Raw genomic sequence first — 23,565 nt, forward strand, 5'->3', positions numbered from 1 at the left:
AAGTGAGTGCTGTGGGCAGCAGTACGCGCACTGTACGTGAGTGCAGGAAAAGATGGGACGACCTGAGACTCCGGGTCAGAATGATCCTGGCAGAGAATCATAAGGCTGCCACCGCTGGCGGATCTGGGTCGCCAATCAAGTTAAAGGAGTGGGAGGAGATATGCGCCAACCTCATTGGTGTCAAATGTATTGAGGGAGTTGGGAGGATGGAGCATGGCGTGGCAGACACTTCTGATGGAGGTAAGTGCACTGATGCAAGCATGCAATGTGAATGTACAGGTCCCCACAAATGTCAACCCTGGATCACCTCATGGATGGCCAAACATCCACACATGCATCCCACCCTGCCCATGTCAGTGCCAGACCCAAACACACACACATGCACACATCAACAGAGCCAAGTGCCACACACAACACTGCATGGATGAGCCACTGAAATGACACATCACCTGCATCCTTCACAATGAAGTCCAAACGGCCCCAACTGAATTCATGATGTAGCCTGCATTGAGTACATTGAACCATAACCAATGACATCCCCCTTCTTGTCCCCGACAGGGTCACATACAGACAGCGAGGAAGCATCCCAGGCACCCCCTGTGCAGAAGAAAAAAACGCCAGCGAGGACGCCTCAACGACATCAAGGGGAAAAGGCTCAAGGCTCCATTTGCAGCGTTCAAAACATTGTTTGAGCGCCACTGCCAGTGCCACGCCAAACCCTACCGCCCCGCCTCTGGAGGTTCACTCCCCCCCCTCAATCACAGCCACCGAGGGTCCACCCTCAGCTGCAGCCAGTTCGGCAGGAGAGGCGGCAGCCATTGCCCCATTGTCTGATGTGGATGAGCCTACAGGTCTCGACCTGGCCATGCACACCCAAGCCCTGCTGGAACCCCAGAGCCATCACCCCAACACACACCTGGCTCCAACGTCACTGGTGACGAGACCATGTAGGCCTTCAGTAGCCTTCAGTAGCCCCCCGGAGCCTACATCTGTACACCGGCCAGCATCAGAATGCGCAGCAGCCACACCCCCACAGCCTGACACTGCCCTTGATCTGGCCAGCATCATCCAACGGCAACAGGCTCTCACTGTGCTGGTTGGTCAGCACGTCGAGGAGGCTGCCCGTCTCAGGGCAGAGCTCGGGAGACATCCAGGCACTCCAGGGAGGGGATGGAGTTGTGCACAGACAGGCTGTGTGGGGAGCTCATACGTGTCCGGGAGGTGCTCACACGCATTGCGGATGCAATGGACCGCCAATTCCCACCACCACCAGCACCAGGACAGTCTGCCACCTCTTCGTCCACCAGTTCGCGGCAGACAAGCCCACTCAGACGCTCTGCACGCACCACCAGGCGCACCTCCAGCCAGCCCCCAAATGCTGGTCCTGCCAATGACCAATAGGGTGTGAATGTCCATTCCCCTGTGTGCATGCCTGGACGCAAACATTGTTGGAGACTCATGAGGGACAGTTGTGGGGGGCAGGGCGAAGGGTGTGATGGGACAGTTGTGGGGGGAAGAGGGTGATGGGACAGTTGTGGGGGCTGGGGGGAAGGGTGGTGGGATGATTGGGGACTTGCACATTTTTCTGTTTCAGTTCATAAATACACTGTTGTTTGAGCAAAACTCATGCCTGGACTCCTTCATTGTGCATGTGCAATTTATTGACGCCAAGGTCCATTGTGAGCTAGCAAACAGACACCGGTGCATCACCAGCCATATACAGGTGACAGTATGAGTACATGTTACTCAGAAGATTTGGTTGATCAAATGCTGTCTCACAGCACGTCCCTCCTGGCCATCTCCTCTTGCATGACCTGCATCCCCTTCACCTCCATCCTCATCCCGATCATCATCCTCATCAGGTGCCTCCATTTCAACGTCATGGGGCAGTGGCACATTCTGTCTGATACACATATTGTGCAGCATGACACATGCCATGGTGATCTTTGCCACCTTATCGTGGCCATACAGGAGAGCGCCACCAGACCTGCTAATGCACCTAAACCGTGACTTCAAAAGTCCAAAAGTCTGCTCGATCACGAGGCGGGTACGGGTATGTGCACGATTGTATTCTTCTTCGTGCCTGTTCTGTGGGTTCCGTACAGGTGTGAGGAGCCACCTCTTCAGGGGATAGCCGGCATCACCTATATGGGGGAAGGAATGGGGTCCTGTTACTTTTCAACACAAGTGTGTTCATATCACATACTTTGACCTATCATTGGGATTCATGTGCACAATCAACTGCATAAATGAAAATGGTCTGTGTAACTGCTTTTTGCAAAGGTGAGCGCAAGCCTGCAAGTAGACATGCCCCATTGATGCCTCCAACAGTAATTGACATGTTCTGGGTGAGGCCAGGTCATAGGTGTCCCTGTGGCCAGGCACATTTGGTACCACACTGGTGGTGTACTGTCCTTCCAACATTGCTGTTGCCATGCTGAGAGGCATAACTTCAGTGGTGCCATGGGTTCGTGGTGCATTGCCATGGCTAGGGGGTATCCCTTCGCATGCATCGAAGGGCACAATGCATTGTTGATGTTGTGCTGTAGGAATGCTGCATGACTATGCTGACGGCATGGATGACATTTGTGTATTTCGTGGCGTGGAGTGTCGTGCAATGTGGTTGAGGATTGATGTTTGATGTTACTAGAATTGGATTGTCAGCTGTGTTGTGTAGCATATACTTGCATGTCCGTTCCTCTCAAGTACGTTGCTGCCCTCCCAGATGGACATTTGCGTACATCTGTATGTGCATTTGGGCGACGGACTACAGGCTACACCCAGTTGGAGTATCTATCTACCCCCCATGAACCCCCAGTTGGAGTATCTATCTATCTACCCCCCCCTCCCCCCAATAACACTGCCATGTGCTTGGCCTGCTACTCACCAAGTAGCCACAAACGTTGTCCCATTTGTCGCTCCATGTAGCGGGGGATAGTTGAGTTCCGCAAGACCATGGAATTTGGTAGATCCTGGAAATCGGGCACAGCAATGTGTGATTATCTTGTTGGCGTCACATACCATTTGGACATTGATGGAGTGGAATTGCTTCCTGTTTCGGTACACTACTTCATTGTGATGTTGGACGAATAATTCCACATGTGTACAGTCGATGGCCCCAATGCAACTTGGGATGCCTGCCAGTGAATACAAGCCAACTTTGGTGTTTGCAATCTCCTGGGCAGTCCGTGGCATGGATATGTGTTCGGGTGCATTCTTCAGGAGGGCATCGAGTACCTGGTTCAGTATGCGTGAGAATACTGGTTGGGAGATGCCATGCATCTGCCCCACTGTATGCTGGTAGGTTCCTGTGGCCAGGAAGTGGAGCACTGTCACCACCTTGAGTAGAGGGGGGATGGCAGTTCTGATGTCTATGAGGCTCACAATGTCGTTGTGTATCATGTCCACAATGCTGGTGATGGTGTCCTGGTCCAGACGGTACAGGGTGTGTATCTGCTCAGGTGTTAGGTTAAATGGACTGGCTCTGATCTGGGGAATTGGTGGGTGCCTCTATGGTATGATTAGGTGGCGTGGTGGTGCTTGATGTGCCTGTCTAGCCCTCCTCCTCCTCCTGCCTCTCCTCTGTGCTGCCTGTTGGTGTAGCAGCAGTGCTGTAATCAGGTCCTCCAGGCCATGTAATGCTGCCAGTATTGGAACCATCTTGGTGTGGGAAGGGGTGTGGGAAGGGTTGTGGTGTGCTTCTTTTGAGCAGCCACAGTCTCCATTGCTCCACCTGTGCTGATTTTGGCCACCTGTGGCAGGTGTTAACACTGCTTAGTTCTTTTAACGGGTGGTTTGCGATGGCGGTATTAGCGCCATGCCGGTAAGGGGTTTTGGGGGATTTACCATGCCGCTATTGCCATGTGCACTTGCCTTGTGATGGTGTGCTATTAGCGGCATGTCGTTATTTACGGGATGGCGGGTCGCGCGCACGCGGACTGACCGCTATTAGTGGCACCGTACTTAGCGGTCGTGCTAATGGCGGTGAGCCGGGTCGTAATCCGCATGGGCATTTAACGTTACCGGTATTTCATTACCGGTAACGTTAAATCCCTACCGCCATCCGTGTAATGAGGCCCATAGTCTTTTATCCTAATTGGTGCAACATGCAGAATTCTGGTGGGTCTGGTTAAGTGTTGCTACATGGGCAGTGGCCATGTCTCGTTGCATCAGGTTATTTACTTGTGAGGGGTGAGGAGCCACCATTTTTTACACTTATTGTAGCACAGTGGACAGTGGTCAAGGCCGAAGGAATATTAGAAGTTTGTTCCAAGACCTTAGCAATACACTTCAATCTTTAGTCTCTTAGTGACTTTCAGGATACTTATGAGATACAGCTGGAGATATAATATCCCATATATTATGTACTCTAATATACTGCTATTTTTCATCGTATCATTATTACTATTATTCTAGAGTGAAAAAGACATTACTAGGCAATTATATTAATAATATTTCATGTAGCCTCCGATTTGCATTTATTTATGTTATGCTGCTATTTCCCCTTCAAAACATTTTTTAAAATTGACCTGTGTTTGGGACAGGTGTACTAATACGTATCAAAACATTACCTATAATGAAAGATTTCAACTGAGATGTCCCTAAGGACTTTATTAACAGTATAGTGCTTCAAAATGTAATTTGTATTTGATTATAGTTTGGAAGTGCCAGTGTGACTATTTGCTGCACCTAAAATTGCTCACAGAAGAGATTATATAATGCAGAATACAGTTAAAAAATGATTGTAATTGAAATATATTTCTGATGATCCTAATTCTTTTTGTTTGATACTCTAAGGGAAAGCCGGGCTCATTGTATTGACATTGAAACAGCATACATGCAAGGCTGCGAGAAACTGGATCAGGCTGTTATGGTAGGTACCTTTTGACCTAAACAATGATAATATCACATTTCCAGCAATTGTTAAATAAACAATTATGCATATAACGCTTGCTTGGGTTAGCATTTTGGAGAAAGAAAATCATACAATTAGAAGCCTAATAAATGGGAAGTAATTTCATTTTTTTGGGAAGTCCAACACTTCCATGCTTAATGTTTTGGCAGAACATAACATTCAGTGCAAATTAATGGGAAAACCTAGGTGACTTCTGTTTTTCAAGTGCGAGACAAAACATAAGCCCTTTTATATTGAAAGTCCTAAACTATGCCTTTGGTAAGAGGGCCTTGTGCCTAATTACTTGTTCCTGACTGATTTACCCGCTTTAGTCAGTATCACTACATATTATCCCCACCAAAAATATTGCTGTATTTATGGTCGTCTGAAAATGCCATAGGCGATATTTTTGGGGGGGATATTTTTGGGGTTTGTGTGAGTGGGGTTTGTGGGGGTGTCCCCCGCTCCTTTAAAAATAATGCAGGAGTTGCAGGAGTGTCCCCCGCAGGTTCCATGCCTTAATATTGCCGCCAGAATATGGCAATATTTTTGTATGGCAATATTTTTGCGGGGGTTTTTAACACATGGAACTCTTTACTCCTGTATGAGTTGCCACCCAAAGCCACATCAGGTTGCACATCCTGAATGAGACCCTGAGAGACTCAAAACATCAAAGGATTGGGAGCCTTCAAAACCACCATGTTTCCTGAGAGAGCTTCCTTCTCAGCTTGCTTTCTGGCCTCAACTAGTTGCGGCATTTGTGAGTTATGGGAGTACAGCCTGCTGTACCCACAGGGTGTCTATACAGGGAAGCTCTGTGTAAATCCTGTAAAATGTCAACGGCTAAAGGTTGTTTCCGATAAGAAAGTGTGCCGGTCCATTGATGTTGCCTCAGAGGGAGGGCTACAGTCCCTAGAACAAGTTATGACATATTTGTCAATGGTGTCTGAACTAAATCCTGAATCCAAAACTTACAATGAAAGCCCGCCTAGGAATTCTACAAATGTTGAATGGGTCAACCAGTAATGACTGTCCTATTGTAGGCACATGGGGATATGGTAGGGATTCAGGCAGATGCTCAAAGGTGAAACACAAAACAACTAAACTGTTCACTAGAAAAGTCATTACTTCTGTTGTATACATCAAGATTCAGTGGGCCTCATCACGAGTTGGGCGGTAGCACTTAAATGCAGTGGTAATACTTCTCCGCCCAATCTCGAGTCTGGCGTGTTTACCCCCAGCTCACAGCTGGGGGTAATACCCAGGAAATATGCCCATTTTCGGAGCAATTACCACCGGTGGTATTACAGCTCGGTAATTGTGCCGAAAATTCCTCATTGTGTCCAATGGGGAATGGAGAGTAATGTTTAGGGCCCAACCCGTCAACTGGCGGAAATACCGGTGGACAGGTGGTTGCTACCGCAAATAAAGTTGGGCAGTATCCCAGTCGGGATACTGCACTCGTGATGAGGACCAATGTTAGCATATGAATATTATGGTGTGGTTTGCGAAATTCAAGAACTACCTTTTCACCCCAAATATATATTTTTAAAAACCTGTTATTTAAATAAAAAAGTATATTAATTAAACAAAAAGATATAATATACTCACTATTAATACACACACATAAACAGAAAAGGACTTAATAAATAAACAGTAAAGGCATTATTGCACGCCTGAGCTATGTCTTTCTAGGTAGAAATTAATTCTAGTCAATGTTTAACATAAATGCACTAGTGATGGAATTATTATACACAGACACACAATCTAAAACAACACACTACAAAACCACACTAATATTGACATCCATCAAGTAATTCCATCAATGATTTTACAGTACAGACTGACATGATGGGCAATTATTCTTGCCACAGTCTTTCTCAAGGTCATCTATTTGTGTACTGTGGGGATACAATGTCTTCCATTTGTGTGGATGTAAGGAAGTCATATATGATATAATGAGGTGGGAAACATATGTCTAGTCCATTTTGCAAAGGATTATTCTCAGCTAGCACATTCTCTACCGTGGCGAGAGCGGCACTGCCACAAGTCGCTCGGACAAATCAGCGTGTATCAACAGCAGTATCCCACTGAGGCCAGTGATACTACTGTGACTATGAAGTAACATTTTCCAAGTTGCTTATTCTTCTTGCAAGCATATCCTGAAGCCAAATGTCAGTAATCTATCAAATGTTTTTCGAACAAGAATCAAGGTTAGATATGCGACCATAAATATATATAAAACATATATAAGTTAAATAATATTTGAATTAATAAAGTTCATCACATTCCGCCTGATGTAATGCATCCTTATCTTGGCTCCCTTCAGAGCAATGCAATTAAAGAACATTGGGGTAGGCCTTTGTGTTGATAATAAAGGAAACACTGGCGATGAGCAAGTGAAAGGGTACTTCTGAGGCTCCAATACTGGGAGGGATACAGCAATTCGCCTATTGAAGTCAATTACTTCTTGGCTCCTGTTTTGGAAGGGACTTCCACTTTCTCTGACTTAAAAACATCCATAAGGCATTTACCGAAGCATTGTACATGTTGCTGTAGGGTTCCATAGCAGAAAGTGCTTATTTTCACTTTCTGTCTATCATGCAAATCAACATATCTGTATTTTTCTCCCAATTTCGTATCCTGCTTTTCTCGGCTATAAAGGTAATGTTCAGCATGTGAATGTCCAATATGTAATAAAACGCCTACATCTTGTATTAGTACCTTGTGGTAAGGCTTGCTTCAAACCTTTCCACACTTTAATATGGTATGGTCACTAGGGATATTAGAGGAATTCCTCATTCCTCCTGACCTGGAACCCCCACCCCCATGTGATCATGTGATCCTCCCACATAATACTGTCCTGAGAGTCTGTATCAGGTAGTGGCTGCCTTTCCCTTCCCACATGAGAAGGGGACCTGGCCAGGGTTTCTGAGATGATCACTTCTGATTCATCACAACACACTCCAAATCTCACACGTTTTTTAAAGCCTTCATAGCGGAATATGGGTTATAGCATACTTGCATACCTTTTGACACAAATGACTGGGAATTCTCTTAATTCGCCGTAGCCCATGAGTACATTTTATACATAGGCTACATCTTGATTAGATAATCATTGATTTTATCAGTGATACCAGCAGATATGAGCCAGGTATTTAATTCTGGCCATGCCCTGGTGGTGTTGTCTCTGGCAATAGGCTGACCACAAAAAAACTCACTAATAGTTGCAGGTCTATTCCCGAATTGCTTAAAGACTCACAATTCTCCTCACACCATACCCAATTACTTTGGTGTAACAGCTCAGACAATAACTCTGTGAAGTACATAAATCCATGTTAATGGATTTTGTAATAATGTACACTGCTTGCAAGAAAATATAGATCTGGCTCAGAAGGAGTTGCTCACCAAGTTCAAGACTATAAACAAAGTTTCTTTTGTGCACCCCTCTGATACTACCATAAATTCCTCAAAGCAAAACCAGATGTTGCTAACAAACCCCTTAAAGATGAGCTTACCAATACTTTATGCTATTAGCTGTACATTTTATGGTTGGGAGATAAAATCTGGCAAATTACTGGCTATTTATCATAAAGAGAAATAAGAAAATGGATAGCTGGCATCAGGGATGACAAGGGTAACATTCTAATGGGAGATAAGGAGGCTGCAGAGGCATTTTGATTTTGTTCTTCTACATTATCTTTCTTTTAATTTATTTATGTATTTATTATTTCTTTATTTGTACCACGCCGTAGGCCCGCATGCACCGTGGCGCAACATTGAGACACAAGACATTTAGTCCCACATGGAGACGGGACGCATGGCATAACCATGATAGAAGGCTACCTGACTAACTTATGGAGAGCCATCTTCGGTTCCGGAAGCACCTCAAGACCTTGCTCTTTGATTCTGCCTTCTGTCTTCCTCTCCCCTGCTGAACCCTCTGCTTGGCACCTGGGCACCTGGTTACTCTCTGATTTCGGGCCCAGACCCCTGCCCACCCAGCCGCACACCTGCACAGCCTCCTGGTAACCCTGGGGTCTGTATCTGCTACCCTACAGTCCCCCTTCCTGTACTTATTAGACACCCTAATGTCTAAGCTCTTCACAAGGATAAACCGGTACAACAAATGGGAAAAATATACAAATCGGTTATAGAGCATATGCGCCTTCAGACGTGTTCTGAAGAGGGAAAGAGAAGCAAAAGACATGATAGAGAGAAGAAGGACATTCCAGTGGTTTAGGGCGAGAAGGGAGAAAGAGCATTTAAAGCTGTGGAGATGGAATCATATAAAGAGAGGGTGCAAAGAATGTGAAAAAAGGAGTAGTAGATAAGTCGAAGGGGGGCAAAGTGTTTAGCCGGCAGACCAAGCAGTAGACATGAATAATAAAATAGGTGAGAGAAGATTAAGGATGAGATGAGGAGTTGAGAAGCATGAAAGGTTAGAAACCGACAGGCTTTACTGATGTTATATAACTGAAATTGGCAAGAGCGAGAGATTGAGGAGATGTGAAGAGAAAATGAGAGAAGGGCCAACAATAACTTACGAGCTGAGGTAGAAATGTAAAGTGAAATGGGTGCAAAGGAAACAGATATGGAGAGGAGAGGAGGAGGAATAGTAGAAGCTGGGAAGAAAAGAACTTCAGTTTTATAGGGGTTAAGATGCGAATAGTGAGAAGAGATCCAAGATTGGATGGAATGTAAGCAGACTGAGAGGCAAGAGTGAATCGAGTCCAAGAAGGATCAACATGATAGAAAAATGTGTCAATCGTCCGCATACGGATAATAAGAAAATAAAAAAGAAGAAATAATGGAGCCAATAGGCGAGGTGTAAAGATAGAAAAGGAGAGGGCCGAGAACAGGGCCTTACGGTGGCCCATGAGAGAGTGGGAGGGCCTGAGAGGATTGACCAGCCCAGGAGACAGAGAAAGTGCAGTTGGAAATGTTAAGTACAGGACCCCGTAAACCAAGATGAGACAGAGTAGATAGCAGTATAGTGTGATCAACAGTGTTGAATGCGATCAAGGAGAACAAGAAGACATGACAGTTTAGAATAGTGGGAGAATAAGAGAGACTCTGAGACCACCAGAAGGCGGTCTCTGTAGAGTGATGGGAATGAAATACAGCTTGGAAAGGGGGAAGAAGAGAATGCTGGTTGACAAAAGAAGAGACTTGGGTGTGGATGTAAAAAACATGTTCTAATAATTAGGATAAGAGTTAGAAATTAGGAGGAGTGAAGGGCTCGCTAGGGGCACTGGTGGGATGAGCGTTAGTTAGAACAGCAGAAATGTCAGAGTTGGAAAGGGTAAGAAAGGAGCTGAGTGTGAAGCGGAAGGAGCGGACAGAGATGTAGGGGAAGAAGAGGAGGCTAGCTTTGAATCCTCTGTTCTGGGCCTTTAGAACATCAATGATTATTATCTTTTAGCCGTTTTCTATGGGGAAACAAGTGAGAATAGTCTTGAACAGGCTTAACGTTTGCAGAAAGAATGGAGACAGATACCCTGATTGCAAGGCGACCTCAAAGAAATGTTTTCCAACTTGTTATAACATTAAGTCTGCTCTTATAGCACCCTTCAATCAAGCTAGCTACTTGGTCATGAGCTCATGCTCGGTTTTAGCTACACATCTTATTATTAATACCTAGAAGGCCTCTGACCTTTGGAAAATTAAATGTAATATGAGACAGCATAATGTCATCTACAGTTGACCTAAGAAGTTGATCTCTGTCACTGTTGGCAGATTTACTGGAAAAATGTATTAGATGTGGTATTATGTGCCTTACTCAAGAGAGTGTAAGCTCTGAGTTGTTGATGCTTTCAGAGCGAGTTCCAGATTCCCATGAGCGAGTTACTAAGAAAGCTTGAGCTTCACAAAACGGTTGTTAAAGGTAGAATGCTTGAAACAACATGTAAAGTACCTATACTTTCTTTGTCAGGTCAGAGGAGATACTTGGCCTGGCTATTCCTCGAAAAACTGCAAATTCCCACCTGCATCCAAATTGTTCAAACTATTTCTATTATGCGTCTGGTTGGGAGGAAACTAAAATTGTATGGTAGGAATATTTTCTGGTCAAAATGCTGGCCCTGTAAGAAAGAATCTTACTCCCTCTGCCGCTTTCTGATCATTTCCCCCAAGTTGAATAATTTTGAGCGAAAGTGTGGCCCATTATTTGTATGAATTCAAAGTGAAACCTTTCCGTTTCCATAGTAAATATTGCCAAAACAAGTCTATTTTTCTTGAAAAGCAAGGCTGGCAGACTCCTAGTGTGGCTTTGTCCTCCATTCCACGAACCTGAAAGACCTTTCCATGCTATGCCACACCTCTGAGTAGAGCCAATTGTGTCTTACAAATGAACAGAAGTGTAAGGTGGCTTGGACAGCACAGGATAATAAACAATATGAGAGAGAGTGGTCTCAATTGATAGACTTTCTCTCATGTCCAATTCAGCCCCCCTTATTTGTTGTCAGAATCAGCTGATTCAACCAAGGTGCAGAAGTCCCCATGATGTACCACAGTATACGTGGGCCTTTATTGACATACTGTATAAAACGGTGTCTCTGCAGCTATTTCTATGACATCTTTTAATGCAGGTGTACATATACATATACATATATATATATATATATATATATATATATATGTATATGTATATATATATATATATATATATATATATATATATATATATATATATATATATATATATATATATAAAAATATATATATATATATATTTCTGATGTTTGTTAATCTGCTTAGAATCACATGCTGTGCATAGGTCCGACATCCAGTGGTCATTGCGGAGTATTGCATTTTGTTTTTCGTAGTCGAAAAGGAGACGTCGACAAGGCGTGTCTGTAACACTATCCCTACAGTGACGTGCGGTGTACCCACAATCCCTCACGCGTCGAGGTCCCTCAGATTGTTTTTTCCGCCCAGCTTTTGGTCGCCTTTACGTGGAGCTCCTCGAGAGACATTGCAAAACATATTTCCTGGACCTTGGTCCTGACTTATTACATTAACACATAGATCCCTCCCCTCGACGTAGTTGCGAAGCTGTTTCTCCGCCGAACAAGACCTTCGACGGAGGAGACGAGACGGAGGAGATCCTTCGGCGCTGCCGAACACGTGGCCTGGCCTCGCCGGCCAACATACCGTAGGGAGAGTGGGGGTGGAACTATCTTGTTTCTCTTTGAGAATGCCTTTCCTTTTCCTCTCCCTTTCCCTCGGGGTTGTTATCACCACAAATTATTGCCTCAGCTATGGAGAGGACACCCTTTAGGTTTTGCCCGCGCTGCAAGGGCAAGTAGACCTTGAAGGACAAGCATAAACGCTGTAATCGTTGCTTGCCCCTCGATCATAAAGAAGACGGCTGCGCGGCTTGTCAGCTTCTAAAATCCAAAACTCTAAAAGAACGTAGAGTCAAGATTTGGGCGGCCTACGCCATGTCGAAGTCCGATTCCTCACCCGCCGTTGCGGAAAGTGAAGAGGAAGGTGATAACACGACCTCCGTTGCAGAAGTCTTAAACCTCTCGAGGGAGTGCTCACGCTCCTCGACGTCCGTCCCCGGCCCCGACGGGCTCAGCTCACGCCCTGCTTATGGGGATGAACACCCCGGCGACAAGGATGCACAAAAGTCTCACTCCCATAAGCACACAACCCACGGCTCTTCTTCGTCGAAGGCGAAGAATCCATCAACGCCGAAGGAGACGCAGAGCACCCCGGCGTCTACCTCAGACCGTAAGAGTCTAAAGCCCCACTCGCAAACGCAGCCGCGACCAGGGACTGGGCTTTCTACAGATGAAGGCGCTACCCCCAAACCATCCGACGTAACGCTCCATGTAAGAGCGCCCGTCGCAGTACAACACGCAACGCCCGTAACGTCGAGACCAGAAACCTCCACAGACAATTTACTTGTTGAGAGCCTAGCAAGGATTGTTTCCGCCGATACCCATAAGCGGACGACGAAAGACACGTCGAATACCGCGCAAAGGGCTAAAGACACGCCGAAAAAGCCGAAGGGGAGCCAGGAACTGCCCCCTTCATCTAGAGGGACTCCTGGCTTACCGGAAGGCTTTTCAGACGCCTACGGAAACCTTTCTTCGACGTTGTGGGAGAAGTCAAAGCGTTTCCAGGCAGAAGACACTAATTTCCCCCCACTAGACTACTCAGGGGCACCCCATCAAACTCTGGAGAGACTCCATTTCTGTATGGAGAAAATGGAAAGGTTTATGGAAAACCAAAACCTACCAACACCCAAAAGGCCAAGAGAAGGACCCCAGGAGGACCCCAGGGTCAAATTTCCTAGGCTGTTTAATCTTTCACATGAGGAATTAGATGTGTATGACCTCACTGAAGAGGAACAACATTTTCAGGAAGAGGATGATTTTTTGGGTGTAGAGGAAGAACGAAACCTAGAGGAGGAGGGTTTTCAAGAAGATCCAGATACAGGTGCAGGGGGCTTCGGAGAAGAACTAGAGGTAGTTACCTCACACCCCTGGCAGTCCCCATCAGCGTACTCTGACCCTGATGCCATAACCCTATCTCCTCCCAAAAACTCGCCTATTAGGAACACATCTCCTATAGATGATCAGCCTACGTTTAATGCACTGTTGCGCAAAGCAGCAGCGCATTTCGAATTAGACACAAGGGAGACCTCTCCTGACATTGACTTTGTGGAAAAAGTAATTAAGGAGAAACCCCCTGTCAGTCAAACCATTCCACTCCTTGCCTCAGTAAAGAGAAGAATCACCCCTTCTCTATCCACTCCTGCGTTGGTCAGAGGGGTCAACCCTCGAAGGCAGATACCAAACCAGCACAGAGACTAGATTTCCTTGGCTTCGTATTAGACAGAAGGAAAGCCACGCTAGAACTTCCAGCAAGGAAGATTCAGGATATCAAGAGAGAGATCAGGATGTGTCTGAAGAAGAAAGTGATTTCACTGAGGGTCCTAGCGAGAATAGTGGCCTCCTAGCAGCCTCCATACAGGCCATATTTCCGGGTCCCTTACACTATCGAGCCTTACAGAGATTAAAGATAAGGCACCTCAAACAGGGATTGAAATACCATCAATTGATACCATTGGATCAGGAGTCCGTCACAGAACTGGAATGGTGGTTGCAGAATATGGACGCCTAGAATGGGCGTGCCATTTTCGGAGACCGTTCAGACCTGATCATAGAGTCAGACGCCAGTCGTTTAGGCTGGGGAGCACGATGCAGGAAGTTGCAGACAGGAGGCAAGTGGAGCGAAGAAGAGTTCAACTTACACATAAACTGCCTAGAGCTTCTGGCAGGCTCCTTTGGGATAAAGACCTTCACAAGAGACAAAGTGAAGTCATGCGTACTGCTGAAGATGGCCAACATCTCAGAAGTGCGTTACATAAACCACTTAGGCAGAACGAGATCCAGGATTCTAGCTGAGTTGGCGAAGGATTTTTGGCACTATTGCCTGCAGACAGAAACATCAGTGACAGTGGAATACTTGCCCGGGGCATTGAACGTGGTAGTGGACTGGAATTCCTGATACCTCACAGACTCCAGCGACTGGAGGCTGGATCCAGCAGTATTTCAGATACTCGATCGAAGGTGGGGTCCGATACACACGGATCTGTTTGCGTCTCGCCTCAACGTACAGACAACCAGCTACTTCAGCTGGAGGCTAGACCCAGACGCAAGCGTGACAGATGCATTCCTGCAAGATTAGGCATGCGGACCCCATTACGCATTCCCTCCTTTCATGATGCTGAGCAGTGTGTTAGCAAAATGTCGGAGGGAGAAAGCAGAGCTGGTACTAGTAGCACCGTTGTGGAAATCACAAGTATGGTTCCCGACGCTGATGGAACACTCGATAGACCTGCGAGAGTCCTCCCCGAAGGAGAGCTACTGCTCACGGACCCAGCTGGACAGTGTCGTCCTCTGAGAGTGAGAGGGACACTCCCGCTAATCGCGTGCAGGATATCAGGAAACAATGGGAACTGCCAGGCATTTCTATGCAGGCTGCCGAGCTCATCGCAGAATCCTGGGCTCCATCGACTAGGAGGAGCTACGATGCGGCTTGGGCGAAGTGGACTAGCTGGTGTAGAAGGAGCGATATTCATCCCATTTCAGCACCTGTAGTGGCTATACTGAATTTTCTAGCACAGCTCATGCAAGACGGGAAAGCATTCCGCACCATAGGAGTGCACAGATCAGCAATCTCAGCGGGGCACCTACCGATCGATGGAGTGCCAGCAGGAGAACACCCTGCAGTTAGCAGGCTCATCAGAGGAGCTAAGTTTAAGGTACCGCCGGAACCTAAATACAAGGTCCTATCGGACGTGACAGTAGTGCTGCGGCTATTAGAGAGCTGGCAAGCTAACAGATATCTATCTCTAAAGCAGCTGTCAGGCAAGTTAGTGATGCCTGTGTGTCTCATATCTTGTAAACGTGTGTCGGATATCAAAGCATTAGAGATCAGTAGGAGGACATTTGGGCCGGAAGGAGTGACCTTTGTGGTAGTGCAAAGGACTAAGACAGGCACTTCAACAGTGCACTATCCATACTTTCCGAATAACTTCAAATGGTGCGTAGCAAGCTGCATCAAAGAGTACGAAGCTAGAACAGCAGAGAATAGAGCAGCGAGTATGACTCAATTGCTAATAGCGCGTTGTTAGGAAAGATTTCGTAATTGTAGGTAATTTTCCTTCCATGTGGCAACCCCTAAACTTTTTGCTGTTGTTTTTCACCTTGTTCTTGACTTTGCCAGAGAAGTGCAGCCTTCTGCCGCACTCCTCTGGGCTTTCGCTCCTTTTCTTATGGGGAAACTGACATGCCCTTAAGACAGTCAGTACCGGGGAACGCTGTTTCCCGTAGTTTCTTTTATCGTGTTGCGGCTTTAGTGCAACATGACACAAGAGGGCACTGTAAGCTAAGTTACAGCTCTTTTGGGTCTCTAGCCTTCTAGAGGCCCTAGATACTCTTTTAGGATGGTATTTGATCGGTGCAAGTCATTCAGGGACTCGAATGGTGGCAGCGATCGTTTTGTTTATTTTGAGCTCCTTTTGGCGTTCTGAGCACGTTTTTCGCACTGAACCCAAAATGGTGGCCTGGCTCCCAAAATGGCCAGACCACGAGGCTCCTTTGTCTTGTCCACTGACCGTCTTGCTCCCTTCACCTTCCCCAGGTCGAGAGACCCGGGGCCTTCCTTATTTGGGCATGTACTTTCCCGCGAAACGTGGTTGCTTTCGCGGGCTTCTACATGTCGTTTGTGTGCCTCCAGGGTGTGGGCTGGGATGTCTGGTCCCAATACACATCCTGGGTGCCAGAGAGTCTAGGGTGGTGTGAATGCCTGGGACCACCGTGGTCCGTGATTGGTCCACGTATGGTATGTGTGTTGATGAGCGGATCTCCCATTGGCTCCCCTCCGTTTTGGCGCGAAGGGAACCGTGGATAAGAGGGGGCTGGAAACACCACTACCATGTCGATCTCCTGAGTTCTCACGAACGAAGGAATACAGGAGCCAAGTATCCTGCAACCACGAGGCTGGACCGAGGAATCGCTGGTGACCCGCTGAAGGAATCCTCCTTTGCACTGCTGTCGTCCTGTGAAACCCTTTCCTCCTTTGATCGAACCAGAAGGCCTGTACTGGTGCTTCGACCTTTGGAATAGCAGGAACAGCTATTCCCGGCGACTTCATCATCTCCTGCCAAGTAAGCCTTCGGAAGTGTCTCTGGGCCATCCAGTTGACTGACCAGCTTACAAGGGAGTCCTGCTCTGTAACCGCCGCCAGGTTGTGTTGTATTTCGAGTCCTTGTCACTCTCCCACGCTTCGTACACTTGGCGTTCCCAAGTCTGAAGGGAGGAGTGTACATTTGGCTCGAATACACACGGCCGCTCCGTTGTCCTGCTGCGGCAACAAACTGTGCTGGTTTCGTCGATTGGGACGTCTTTTTGCTCTACACGACTACGAGGCGTTCCCTGCTCTTCTGAACCTGCCAGCTGCTGAAACTAACGTGGAGAAGCCTGGGTCTGCTTGCTTCGGGGACCGGTGAGTAGTTTAGCTAGGATCTGGTCGCCCTCCTGCAGTAGCCCATTGCTTTTCCCCGCTGTGTAAAAACAGCACCCTTTTGGCCGTACTCGCGCTCTGCTTCTGCCCGCTGTGGAGGCTGCGCTTGAGTTGCGGCACCTGTTCTCCTTCTGCTGGGCACTAACCCGAACCGCCTGACTTCCTCCGAAGAGCTTCCCCTTTTGCCCGTTGGCACCGGCGTGGCAGGTACTTTGAGCACAAGGCTCCACTCTTCGCAGGGCTCGGACTTCCATCTAGTTAGGTGCCTCTGAAGGCGAACTGAGTCTAAAACGTTATTGCACTGCCTGTTTTCCTTCCCTTGCAGGTGGACTACATATTTCGTGCTTTAAACGCTTGCGACTGTGTATTTGTATATATATTGTGTTGATATGGTATGTGTTGGTTTAATATTGTGATATTGGGCCTCATTACGAGTCAGGCGTTAAGGGTTTTACGGCGCCGTAAACGGCGCCGACCCTTAACGCCTGATTACAAGGTCCCTTTGCGGGATGGTGATTTTAACGCCTGCTTTTTGCAGGCGTTAAAAACCATGCCGCAAAGGGTCCTTGGTGCTAAGTACGGTGCCGCAATTTGCGGCACCGTACTTAGCGCCTTCCCCATTCCCATTATGCCCTATGGGGCAAAAATGGGAATGGGGAAGGGCCATGGCGGAAGGGGGAATTACCACTCCGCCAACCTCGGAATGGGGTGGTAATTCCCCACTCCGCCATGGCGGAGTCGGAAAGTTACCGGCATGGACCATGGTGCTATTAGCACCATGGTCCATCCGCCAGGGTCGTAATGAGGCCCATTGTGATTTTCTCGCTACGGTCATTATTTTAAAGGCCTTAAAATAAATGTGTATCTATTTTTGATATAACAACTGTTTGGAGTAGTTTGTAAGCGCTCTTGCTTTGTGTGCTCATTGCGGGCTTTCAGTCACCCTCACCCCTCTTGAGACCTAGTCTTGACCGCCGCGATCGCTACCTTGATTGGTCTGGCTTGTCCAGAGGTTACCCTGTTCCAAGTAATTAGGTTGGCCTTCTGAACTTCTGCGCCACCAGGACAGAGTTCAGAAATCCGTCTTAACAAATTGGTGGCAGCGGTGGGATACGACTGAAGGTATCCAGTGTTGCGCTCGAACTAAGGCATTTCAGGTTATTCCAACCAGTACACGTAGTGAATTGTTGTAGTATAACTTTAAAAAGGCCATAGTCCTATCAAACAGTATGGAAACAAATACCTTGTTAACTTTAAATGCTTCCAAATCAGAAACGCTGAAAAAGATGTGTGCGGAGAGAGGTGTTTCCTCTCAAGGCACGAAATTGGAAATGATCCAAAGAATCGTGGCGTGGCAAGAAGCGCAGCTTGACGCTATAACTTCTGAGGACAGTGCGGAAGGTGGTGGGGCTGCTCTCACTGGTAGAACCGACGGTTCTGCCGCTGCACTGATCCATCGCGACCACGAGGACAGGGAGGACGAGATGTCTAATGTTTCCTCTGCCAGTGTTGATGGGGAGGCTATGCTTGAATTCAAGAAGCAAGAGCTGCGGTTTAGGCAGCAGGAGCTTGAATTCAGCATAGCCAAACTAAAAATCGAACAGGCAGAAAAACAGAAAGACAGGGATCACCAGTTGGAACTGGCCAAGCTTCAGGTTGCAAATGGGTCCAAGGGTCCTGGACATGGGTCTGGGGCTTCCTCTCATCCACGGTTTCCGAAAGATCTGCTCAGTGTGTATGAAGAAAGGAATGACATTATGGACTGGCTGAATGCGTTTGAGTATGCATGCGAAGTTCAAGAAGTTGACAATGCTGATAAGATTGCGTGGTTGCTCAGTAGACTGCCCCATTCTGGCTGTAGTGCCATCATGGAAATGTCGAAGGCTGAGCGAGCCGATTTCGCAATGTTAAAGCAAACTCTCATTTTAAAGTTTGGGAAGACTCCGGCCCAATATTTAAAGCGTTTTCGAGAGTATAAGAAAAAGGAAGGTGGTACTTGGGTATCTTATGTCGCTGAATCTTTGAAAAACGTAACTGGCTGGGTCGAAGGTTATAAGGTTTCTACCTTCGAAGGCATGATAAATCTTGTCATGCTGGAACATATTTTTGCTTCTTCTTCCCCGGAGCTTAAGCAGCATTTGGCCGATTCGAAGGAGATAGATCCTAAGAATCTGGCCATTGCAGCAGACTTATGGGTGTCACATCGAGTGTCCCATAAGGACAAAACTCATCCTGGTAAGCAGGAGGAAGGGAAAAAGTCCAAAGATATGGAGGGTGGGGAATCTGCTAAATCTTCTTCCCATAAGGGCCACAAAAAGAAAAACAAGGGTAAGACACAAGAGAACTCACAGGGCAGTGCAGGTCCGCCTCCGAAACAGAACTCTGGTTACAATAAGCCTCCCTACGTAAACAGACCCACTGGGGCTTGTTTTTCTTGTGGAGCAACTGACCACGTGAAGGGGGATCCCCGTTGAAAGGTTAGACCTTTGGGGGTCCACTCCGCTAATCTGGCCTTCTCCTCCTACGAGGAAGAAGAGATTACAGGAGCATCCTTCTCCTCAGACTCATTTCCCAGCGGAATAGAGGCTGAGGTAGTTTTAGTGTCCCTGGGTTCCTGGGAGCCTAAAGTCACAGAGGCTTATGCTAGGATTCCGGATAATACCAAGCACTACTTTAAAGACAGTGTGCTGATCAAAGGAGTGGATACTCCAGCTCTTAGGATAGTGGGTGCAGTCGCACTGTAGTGGATTCTACCTTGGTAGACTCAGAGGAAGTTGCCAGAGCTACTCTGATGCCCACTAAGTTGGCTGACGGCCCCCTCCGTATGTTTCCCGTAATACCTGTAAATCTTACTTTAAATGGTACAGCAGTCAGGATTCCAGTGAGCATTCAGAGAAACGTCCCGGGAAAGGTCTTGTTGGGTAATGATCTCAGAGCTTTAGGGCTCGTAGGAGACACTGCCGAAAGACCCTACACACGGTCTCAAGCACGGGCAGCATTGGCCAAGTCCAATACGCCGCCCCAGCCGAAGGGGAAACCCAAGGCGAAAGGAGTCTACAAGTCAAAACGAGGGAAAGAGAATATTCCCCCGAGCTCGCCTACCACTGCGGTGGAGGAAGTTGGTCAATCGCCCGGGCCTGACGAGGAGGTGGCGATGCCTGAAGTATTCGACCCCAACGATCATCCTGAACTAAAAGACTTGTTAGTTGAAGGAGGTCCTGATAGGGACGAATTCAGTAAAGGCCAACGTGAGTGCCCATCTCTGGAAGGCCTAAGGAGACAGGCCTGCTCCCAGCTTGAGGGTGAACCTCCTGGGAAGCATAGGATTTATTGGGAAGGTGGACTCCTGTATAGTGAGCCCACAGAGTCTACAGAAGGAGACCATAGGAGGTTGGTGGTTCCCCTTGCTGTTAGGCCCTTCCTCCTGCAGTTGGCGCATGAAGTTCCCCTTGCTGGTCACCTTGGTATGAGGAGGACCAAGCAAAGGTTATCCATGCACTTCTACTGGCCCAAGATGGGGGAGCAAGTAGAAAGTCACTGCAGGAGTTGTGCCGCCTGCCAGTTGTCTGGTAAGGTTGGCGCGACAATCCAAGCTCCGTTGGTACCGCTCCCAGTTGTGGGGGTACCATTTGAAAGGGTAGGGATCGACATGGTTGGTCCCCTTGACCCGCAAACATCCTCGGGCAATAGGTTTATCCTGGTGCTGGTCGACCATGCAACCAGGTATCCTGAGGCCATCCCATGGAAAACTGTAACTGCCAAGTCAGTTGCAGAAGCTTTACTCGGCATATTTACTAGGGTTGGCTTCCCTAAAGAAGTTGTGCCGGATGATGGCAGCAACTTTATGTCGAAGTATAGGCAGGCTATGTGGAAAGAATGTGGGGTCACCTACAGGTTCTCTTCTGCATACCACCCCCAGACCAATGGTCTGGGGGGCGTTTCAACAGAACGTTAAAGAGCATGATTGGGGCTCTGGAGGAGCCCCAGAGAAGAAAATGGGATCTTCTTGTTTCATGCTTACTGTTTGCCTACCGAGAGGTACCACAGGAGGGTGTTGGCTTCAGCCCCTTCGAACTTCTGTTCGGTCATCCCGTACGGGGACCCTTAGCCATTGTCAAGGAGGGATGGGAGATGCCCACTCCCCCTGTTACTACCAATGTAGTTGATTATGTGCTAGGGCTCAGAAAACGGATGGTACTTCTGATGGGCTTGGCTAGTGATAAATTGGAGGCAGGGCAAGCGCTGGTGAAACCTTGGTACGACCAGGAAGCTTCCCTCATCAACTTTACACTTGGTCAGCAAGTCCTGATCATGAATCCCATAAGGCCTCGAGCTTTACAAGTCAATTGGTCAGGCCCTTACCCAGTGGTGGAGCCCCTGGGTGAGGTTAACTATTCAGTGGACCTTGGAAGGCCTGGACAGGCTCCAAAAGTGTTTCACGTGAATAGGCTGAAGGCTTTCGTCCCAAGCGGCGAAATCGCAGCACTGCTATTGGCTTCAGACGTTGCGGGAGAGGAGTCTGAACCTCTCCCCGACCTGTTCCCAAGCAGTCCTTCAGATAGCTCTTTTGAGGGTGTCCGAGTGGCCCCTCACCAAAATGGACAAGGCTCAGTGGTTTACCTTGGACATGAAGTAGGTGGAGGGAGGAGACAGCCTCTACTCAGTCAGGTACAAGCAGTACAAGACTGGCCTACCCCCACTACGCAAACCCAAGTGAGAGCCTTCTTAGGACTCACGGGGTATTACCGCAATTTTGTGGCAGACTATGGCACCATAGCTGCTCCTCTGACTGCCCTCACAACTCCGAAGAAACCCAAGAAGGTAACTTGGACCGACGAGTGTGAGAAGGCCTTCAATGGCTTAAAAGACTCCTTGTGCCAGGCCCCTGTCCTTAGGGCCCCTGATTATCAAAGACCTTTTATCGTGCAGACGGATGCCTCTGACACTGGGATAGGAGCTGTACTATCACAAGTAGATGAGAAGGGTAAGGAACACCCTATTGGTTTTATTAGTCGCCAGCTTAAGGACAGAGAGCTCAGGTGGTCCACGGTAGAGAAAGAATGTTTCTCTGTTGTGTGGGCCCTAAGGAAGCTGAGGCCCTACCTCTATGGGACCCACTTCACTGTGCAGACTGACCATAAGCCGTTAAAGTGGCTAATGAACATGAAGGGGGAGAATCCAAAGTTGCTTAGGTGGTCCATAAGTCTACAAGGCTTCGACTTCACTATTGAGCATAGGCCAGGTGTCCAACATAGCAATGCTGATGGGTTGTCCAGAATGTTTAACCGACCTGAACAAGAGACTCATCCAGGGGTGGATTAGTTCCCCCTGTCCATAGTCTGGGAGGGGCGAGTGTTAGGAAAGATTTCGTAATTGTAGGTAATTTTCCTTCCATGTGGCAACCCCTAAACTTTTTGCTGTTGTTTTTCACCTTGTTCTTGACTTTGCCAGAGATGTGCAGCCTTCTGCCGCACTCCTCTGGGCTTTCGCTCCTTTTCTTATGGGGAAACTGACATGCCCTTAAGACAGTCAGTACCGGGGAACGCTGTTTCCCGTAGTTTCTTTTATCGTGTTGCGGCTTTAGTGCAACATGACACAAGAGGGCACTGTAAGCTAAGTTACAGCTCTCTTGGGTCTCTAGCCTTCTAGAGGCCCTAGATACTCTTTTAGGATGGTATTTGATCGGTGCAAGTCATTCAGGGACTCGAATGGTGGCAGCAATCGTTTTGTTTATTTTGAGCTCCTTTTGGCGTTCTGAGCACGTTTTTCGCACTGAACCCAAAATGGTGGCCTGGCTCCCAAAATGGCCAGACCACGAGGCTCCTCAGTCTTGTCCACTGACCGTCTTGCTCCCTTCACCTTCCCCAGGTCGAGAGACCCGGGGCCTTCCTTATTTGGGCATGTACTTTCCCGCGAAACGTGGTTGCTTTCGCAGGCTTCTACATGTCGTTTGTGTGCCTCCAGGGTGTGGGCTGGGATGTCTGGTCCCAATACACATCCTGGGTGCCAGAGAGTCTAGGGTGGTGTGAATGCCTGGGACCACCGTGGTCCGTGATTGGTCCACGTATGGTATGTGTGTTGATGAGCGGATCTCCCATTGGCTCCCCTCCGTTTTGGCGCGAAGGGAACCGTGGATAAGAGGGGGCTGGAAACACCACTACCATGTCGATCTCCTGAGTTCTCACGAACGAAGGAATACAGGAGCCAAGTATCCTGCAACCACGAGGCTGGACCGAGGAATCGCTGGTGACCCGCTGAAGGAATCCTCCTTTGCACTGCTGTCGTCCTGTGAAACCCTTTCCTCCTTTGATCGAACCAGAAGGCCTGTACTGGTGCTTCGACCTTTGGAATAGCAGGAACAGCTATTCCCGGCGACTTCATCATCTCCTGCCAAGTAAGCCTGCGGAAGTGTCTCTGGGCCATCCAGTTGACTGACCAGCTTACAAGGGAGTCCTGCTCTGTAACCGCCGCCAGGTTGTGTTGTATTTCGAGTCCTTGTCACTCTCCCACGCTTCATACACTTGGCGTTCCCAAGTCTGAAGGGAGGAGTGTACATTTGGCTCGAATACACACGGCCGCTCCGTTGTCCTGCTGCGGCAACAAACTGTGCTGGTTTCGTCGATTGG

General features: G+C 47.8%; 1 protein-coding gene across 3 annotated transcripts in view; it reads left to right on the forward strand.

Annotated features, from left to right (window-relative positions):
• Nucleotides 1-23,565, forward strand: part of RNF207 (ring finger protein 207) — a 1,212,833-nt gene that overhangs the window by 479,192 nt on the left and 710,076 nt on the right. For all 3 annotated transcript variants that reach the window (XM_069610286.1, XM_069610287.1, XM_069610288.1), the window contains one exon: nt 4,798-4,873. In XM_069610286.1, the coding sequence (XP_069466387.1) occupies nt 4,798-4,873 (76 nt within the window). The remainder of the gene's footprint in view (nt 1-4,797; nt 4,874-23,565) is intronic.

This window comes from Ambystoma mexicanum, chromosome 8, assembly GCF_040938575.1.
Source record: "Ambystoma mexicanum isolate Mex_15411 chromosome 8, UKY_AmexF1_1, whole genome shotgun sequence".
NCBI lineage: Eukaryota > Metazoa > Chordata > Amphibia > Caudata > Ambystomatidae > Ambystoma > Ambystoma mexicanum.